At 30.9% G+C, this 7,739-nt stretch overlaps 1 protein-coding gene across 4 annotated transcripts in view; it reads left to right on the top strand.

Moving 5' to 3' along the window:
• The first annotated feature begins 1,862 nt into the window (after positions 1-1,862).
• Tis11 (Tis11 zinc finger protein) overlaps positions 1,863-7,739 on the top strand; it is a 37,076-nt gene continuing 31,199 nt past the window's right edge. The window contains exon 1 of one of the 4 annotated variants that reach the window (XM_014418271.2): positions 1,863-2,061. In XM_014418271.2, coding sequence (XP_014273757.1) covers positions 2,008-2,061 — 54 coding nt within the window. In that variant the 5' untranslated portion in view covers positions 1,863-2,007. Of the gene's footprint in view, positions 2,062-5,954; positions 6,128-7,739 lie in introns of those variants that run through there. The other 3 variants (XM_014418276.2, XM_014418270.2, XM_014418275.2) reach the window with 3 other exon arrangements.

Raw genomic sequence — 7,739 nt, 5'->3', positions numbered from 1 at the left:
CCATCTCAACTGAAAATGATTTATTGGTGATTTTTTTATTTCATGAAGGAGCGCGGTAAGCCGAGGTGTGATCTAATTAAAACAGTAATAATTTTATATATATAAAAAAATATACAGATCACTCCTTTTGGATTTCATTCACTCGTAAGACAAACTCCCAACGGGTCCTTTTCACCGAAGTTCAGGGCATTAATTAAAGAATCCCAAAATTTTGAAAATATTTCCCAACTTCATATGTAGAAGGTAATTGATAGTCATCTTTCTTAAAAATTATATTATAAGAATTATAACAATTGTAAATAAAGAGAAGTCCATAAATGACAAAGTGAAAAAGAAAATAATGAGATAAATATCAGTTTTCAAAAAGAAAATAAACAAAAAATCTAGGAAATTGAAAAACCAGTGATAAGATGATGGTTCTCAAAACGGCCACTAGGTGACGCTGATTATCTTACAGTGATCTCCACAAGTACTACTATTAAGTGTTCAAACGAATTTGTTTGAGATGTTATTTGTCTTTCTTTGTTATCTGAATAACCAGCTATGACGGTTTTAAAACCATACTACATAGGGATGGTATGGATACTACGAAGGGATGATTCTATCAGGTTGATAGAATAAATTTAAATGTTATATAAGTTCTGATCAGTTTGTACTGAATTCCCTTATACTGAAATCTAATATACATTGTTTCACGTATATGCGTTACAACATATATTCCTAAATCTGTATTTTATTTTTTCGGTCCGTAATGTGCTGCCATCTTTCTTCACATTTGTGGGTATGTTCAATTAGACTCCATACCAGATTGTCTAAGTCAGAATTAAGAAAAAAAATAAAAATAAGTAGTTCCAAGCAGGATTACATTCAGATATGGACTTTTTCGAAATATAAATTTAATTGTTTAGCCAGAACCTACAAATAAATATTGATCCAAAAGTTCATTTTTGAATATTTTAAACATTTTTCACACACTGCCTAATGCGACAGAGCTCGAGGGGGACCTCTGTAAAATAATTATTGCTAAAAAAACCTAATAATTGGTATAACGTGGACATAAACCAACATTCATAGGCATAAATGAAGTTTTAAAGAAAAAAAACTCAATTAAACTTTATTTATATATTAAATAACTTAACGTAATTTTAATTTCGATTAAAAAATTAATATTATTTTTAATAAAATCCTCTATAAGAAATTTATTTAGTTAAGTAACATTTAAAAATAAGACATTTCAATTAAAATAAAAAATTGTTTAAATAAATGTTAATATAATGTTAAGTGTATCTTTAATATTTAAACAGAAAATTAATTTCTCACATTTAAGTAGGACCTTTAATAATACATCTTTTCATCTTATCTCGAGAACTTTACACCTAGCGAAGAACTTTAAAAAACTGTTCTTTGGAAAGTTTTTGTTACAGATTAATTAACGATAAATATTTCTAGAAAATATAAGTTGAAAAAAAAATGTGAAAGTTATTTTGAAACCCTATTTTCAAGTGTTTTCACCGAAGTTTCATTTAAACAATTTAAGATGAATGATTCGATTTATTTCAAGAGTGGATGGATTGATTTACAAGGAAGACAGACCATTTGCTAAAATAGAATCTAACCATTTAAATGGAGTTGAGATACATCGTAATTAGAAAATATATAAGATTCCAAAGGAAAAGATCAGTAACTAAGGCATGAGTTGCGGTAGGACTGGCTCTGAGAAGGAATTACGCAAGACAAGTCGAACGATCAGCGGCTAGCGAGAGAGTGAAATTAAAACAAAATGAAAAGTGTATACCCCCACCATTGACCTTGGCCCCTCCCACCGCGGGGGAGGTGGTGGGGGCAGCTCTGCCGGGACCGCAGTCGACAGCGTCAGTTTTCAGTCAGACGGCCGTCGTTCGGGCCACTTCGGGAGAGCAGTTTCATGTCTCACACTGTTGCCTGACGTGTAGTGCGAGTGTTGTGCCTCTAGGATATTTTGACAAAACTCTACTTCAAGTGCCAGTTATGTCTGCCGCAGTCATGTCGTCCTCATTGTACGACTTCAGCGAACTCATTAAGGTGAGCCCTATCACTGCATACTGTAGAAAGCGTTCACAGGTCCTCTTATATAAACCATAAACCCTTGACGTTTTCGTAACTGACTATTGCTAGGAACGGAGTTAGCGAGACATATAGAGGAGTATTTTCGCTTGTGTACCTTCTTGTAGTTCCGTTCACCAGCCTATTGCTAAACTGTTACAAACCAGTCATTGCGTTTTCTGTTTGAATATCATTGACGTCGCAATCACAAAACTTGGTAGTGAATTAGGTTTGCGATTCGCCTAACAGCTCTATGAAACCTGCGGTCATTACATAATCCCCATTCACCTTTCTATTAAAAATTAGTAATAAGTTTTAGTAGAATGTTTTATAAATTTTTAATTTACAATATTTCTCCGATTCCTCTTCGCCTAGTTCATTGCTACATTTTCTTATCACTTATCTACCCTATGTCTTATCAATTTCCATGTTCACATTAAATATGAAATTTATATTTCATTTTGATATCAACTCTTTTGTGTTCAGTCATCAATTTGGGACACTTGAAAAATATTTACGATCTGTCAACTGTAATGACTTGAAGCTGGTGCGCATCTTGGGCCTTCGTTAGGACAACATGTGTTGTAGCAACAAGTGTTAGCCACCTGTTGCACTATCACAAACACCACCATTCTGTCACCGTCCCTAATTTATTTTTCTCCTTAAATTTAATGCTCTTTAAAATTCATATTAATATTTATCACTTCAAGAGTTTATGATTGATTAAATTTTAATTCTCAAAAACATATTACATTTTTAATTGATATCTTCTTGATTTCCACCATTTATTATTCTCGGTTAATCTTTGTCATTACCTTTTATTACGTTGTTTTAACAATTGAAATTTTAGAAGTTTTTATCATCTGCTATAATCGAGTTATTGGATATTAATTTTAAAATAAATGAGAGCCAGTCACCGTTAACTTGGATAATGAAGCAACTCTCTATGCATTGTTATCTTTCAAAAGAGATAGCGCTTTGATTGATGGTCCGGGGGAAATTGTGTTTTATTATGAACCAACATGTCCTCCGTCATGCAGTTAATTTTGAAGAAATACGTTCAGATATTTGATTACACCGTAGCAGAATACATTTTCAAAAATATCCTGTGCGGTTGTCAAATATTTTAGGTTCAGTTTGTAATTTGTTGAATACAAGATTTGACAAGATTACTTAAAGGCAGTTTAAATACAAATAATTCTCTTCAACAGTTATAATTAATTATACATAATCACTCTTATCAATTGATTAATTCGCTTTGCCGTTGAAAGTATTATTTCTTCTCTTTAACGAATTCGGTTATGAATATTAGTGAACATTCGTAGTTCCCTTGAACATTTCAATTTTATCGAAAATTATGTCCTAATATTTCAACTATTCTCGTAAAACTGAAAGCTTACACGGACAACTATAATCGATCTTTAATCCCCTCAGTTCCGGTCGAATGGTGGCTGTTTTCGATTCTGTTGGTGAAAGCGTTCCAAGGCCCGCTTCCGGTATAAGGAATCATAAAGGCTTGTACTTCCTCGTTTCATGATTCGATTGCTACATTTCTAAGTGAAGTGGAAATTCGTTTGCATTAATTACATGTTTTATGTGATGGAAAGGATTTGTGATAAGAAAGATAATGTCTTCCTCGTGAAAAAGAACGTTTCCCACCTTGTACTTTATTGAAACTATTCAAAACCTGATCCATTTTTCTATTGATGAAATGTATTTCACTTAAAAAAATACCTCTGAATTTTAAATAAAAATATGGATTTCCTAAACGTGAGGAACTTATGGATTGGGTTTTAGTACCTAATAATTCCCAGTACGAGAACTTCACATCTTTGTTCAGTTAGTACTTGGAAGGCCCAATCCTATACAGTTGCCTGTCTCTTGTATAAAAATTGTTCCAAACAATTTCAAATATTTTCCTTTTTGTTTCGAGAATTATTTTTTATTTTCCTGTCCTAAGTTTCTGTTGCCGATTATTTTTCCTATAATAATCTTTGATTAGACTTTTGCACTGTTGTGCGCTCATAATCGATTATTTCCGGTTCGGTTGTTCAGTGACATTTTCAATCTTTAATTGGTTATTTTTCATAGTATGGTAATTATCGGATCTTTTTACGTGTCCTGTGAGCGCGACGAGATTATTGCATTGTATACATTCATCATTGAATAATTAATTTATTTTTCCTTAAATATTCATAAATTAAAAAAAAAAAAAGTTATTCAAGACGATTTTAGAATTTACTTTATAGTATTTATTTAAATGGTTTTATATATTATTTTGAGAATAATTATCTCCATTTTATTATGTTTCGGGTTTGTCCCCTCAACAATTTGAAACTTGAATTTCTTCAAATCACTATTATATTAAATTTATTAATGGCTATACTATTTGTAAAATTATGAGTTTTTCTCGAACGTGGTTTGTTTAAAATCGAAAAGCTGAGAAATGTGAAAGAGTACTTCTTAAAATGTGTTTTGATGTTGGAGTGGAAGTTTCCAAGGACGCGCCTGTAGGTTTCTCTTGCAGCAAGTTCTGAACACTGTATTTTTTCTTTCCTTTTTTGCTCCGAGTCCTATTATATTCCTGGAGTTTCACTATGCTATTGGATTTTGTCTCTGGGAGATGATATATTGAATTGTTAAGGCCGTCGTTCTGAAATTTAAGCCAAAGAGCTTAATAAACAATAGAACATTGTCTGTAATGTGCGATGGATAATGTTATTGTCGTTAAAAACATTTAATATTGATCCGAGAATTTTTTTTAGTAAATTTGTGTGAAAGAATTTTTTATCTAGTTCCTGTTTTGCATTTTTTTTTTAGTAACTTTAATATCCTTTCTTGTTTAAGTTTTTCTTAACATTCTCTCCCAATTATGTTTTGAAATACATAAATTCACTTATTATCAAATAAATTCAAGTAGTTATAACTATTTATTTTCGTGTTGCCTTGAATATTTTTTTTTTATTTATTATATGTTGTTTACTCTTTAGTGAAAGAGCCTATATTTTAATGGCCAGTATTTCTATTTAGAGACGTATGCGTAAACAACTTTAAAGCTAATAAAACTTTATTTAATTATCTTGGTATATTTCCAATATCCTTAGCCCTGGTATGAACAATTTATTTGAAATATTGTCTCTTTTGTTCAATGTATTAATGATTTAACTTCTAAAAATTATATGTATTTCTAATTTCATCTGAAACTATAAGAGGGTTTGTGGACGAGATTAATGATTTTATTTTGAAGAGTTTCCTCATAACTTTCTTGGTCTACTTTTAATTTTTAAAACATAGAAATTTTACTAGAATTTTGGAATCTCTTATTTGGCCTTATTTCTGAATTTCTTTTTTTTTTAATTGTTTAATTTTACAATGTTCTGACGAATCCTGATTCACTCGACTGACCCAAAATTATTTATTTTTAGCTTATTATTTCATTAAAACCATGAGAACCTAATTAAACTAAAAAATTGTTTCTATAGATGTAGTAATTTTGTCATGAACTTTTCCAACTTTAAAAAATGTCAACTATTGTTACATATTTCAAATCCCCTTTGTTATAACTGAAAAGACCAATTTATTTGTAAAATAATTTGTTTTGATAGAGAAATATAAACTTTACTTTGCTCAGTTCATGTTTTTAATGACTATTTCCTTGTAGGATAGTCTTGACATTTTGTGTTTCTCGGTTCGATGGTATTGCCTTGAAAACTTTCTCTTCTGCATTAGAGAGGAATCGGTATTTCTACATTGAAATATAATTTTTTTAAAATGTATTTGTATTTATATTGTATAGTGTAAATCCATTATACAATGGATTGTTTTCGTTAATATCTTATAAGAGGTCGAGGGTTCTTCTCCTGTTTACACACAGAGGAGACTTTAGACCTGTACAGAGTGCGTTGCATCTGGAACCAGTATAGATTGAGACGCTGTTAGAGTTGGATGTCGCTTTTAGAAACGAGACAAAGTAGGCTGAAAAATGTCACTTGTTAACGCGCATTTGATAGACCTTTTTATCCAGTGTTTAACTCTTGAGTATAAGGTAGGCTTATTATTTTTTTTTTTTTTAAATGAATTAGTTTCTAGTTATTTAAAGTTATTATTTGGTTTTAGGTAAAATATTTTAATTTTAACTTATTATTCAGGTTCAGTTTTTCCGAGTCTCAGTAGATCCGATGAACTCAGGTCAAAATTACTGAATCTGATTTACTTAACCTGAATTCATAATGAAAGATGACAAAGTTGGTATTTTTAAAAACATTTCGACCCTAATAGGACCTTAAAGAGTTGTTTTGAATTTTCAATGTTTTATGAGTTATGTGCATAATTGGTTGCAAGTGTGTAAATATCTCATATTTTTATGATACGATGTAGTTTGAAGTGGGCATTTTCTATATTTTTTCTTTTCATTGGTTTGCTCCTTATAACTAAATTGTTGATGAAATATATCCCTTATAATAATTTAATTTTTTTATATTAAATTAAATATATTTTTATTTATGTTGTTGTTTTATTTAATAAGTTATGTTTAGATCATAAATTATTTAGTTTTTTTTAGCCTCAGTCCCGTAAACGAATTTTATTTGATCTTAAGAAATTACACTCGGGTTAATTATTCCCTCATATATTTTTTTTTTTTCTCCCCTGGAGTATATACATCAACGTACTGATTTACTAGACTTAGTAATAATAAGACCATAAGATTCGAAACCGATGAACTTTTAATTTGTTTTAGAACATCAACAACGACCCCCCACTCCGCTCCACCGTCGAAGCCCTAATGTACCTGTATTTTTTCGGACTTGACACTATCCTGACATAGCCCCCATAAATTCATATATATTTTTTAATGTATATGTTTTTAACACCTGTCAAACATTTTGTGTCATTCTGTGAATTTTAGTAATATATCATCCGGCTTTTTTCAGCCATTTAGTGTTTTCTGACATACGGTCACGTACCAACTTCAACTCTTAATTTATATATGGTTAATAGAGACTTCTCTAGAATGTCCACATTTTTTTTTCGCACGATTTATTTTGAAATTGTTTTAATAATTCTGGTCCATCCTAAGGATACTCTTGAAAATATTCAATTAGAAATAATTCCGGGAAGAAAAGAACTTATACATTGACGGACCGTTGCTGTAGTTAAGTTGAGAAATATCGCACTGATAATTTCGGTATCTGGCACAGCCTGTGTGATATTGGCAATTTCCCGTTTCCTCTTTGATAACTGCTGTGTATCCTGTTCGGAAATGAAATTTCTGAATTCTAGGAAATATTTATTTTTAAAGGTCGTGCTAAATATAACTAACTTCATGTTGAAATCTTTTTTTTTTTATCGTAATAGCTGTTTTCGGAACCTAATTTCCCTGTAGAAAAGATAAGCTTGAAGGATTATTGCAGCCTCTATATAGTTATAGCAACAATAAAACCTTGAACTTTGCCGGTGCTGGATCGAATGCGCGCAGTTTTTCAGACCCTCATCAGCTCTTTTCCGTCTGTCGTTGCAATTTTATTGTCAAGCCTATGCTTACGCAGTGAGGCCATTGAATTGTACGGTTTCAGGCAGTACACTAGGTAGTCAATATTCTTGTAAGTCTTTATTTGCTCAAATTTCTTTACTCAAAAATTATTATTATTATAATAATA

The sequence above is a fragment of the Halyomorpha halys genome, unplaced genomic scaffold (assembly GCF_000696795.3).
Source record: "Halyomorpha halys isolate HHAL.00 unplaced genomic scaffold, Hhal_1.1 Scaffold186.1, whole genome shotgun sequence".
In the NCBI taxonomy this organism is placed as follows: domain Eukaryota; kingdom Metazoa; phylum Arthropoda; class Insecta; order Hemiptera; family Pentatomidae; genus Halyomorpha; species Halyomorpha halys.
Note: the sequence above shows the minus strand (reverse complement) of the source record. Positions and strands in the feature narration are given on the sequence as shown.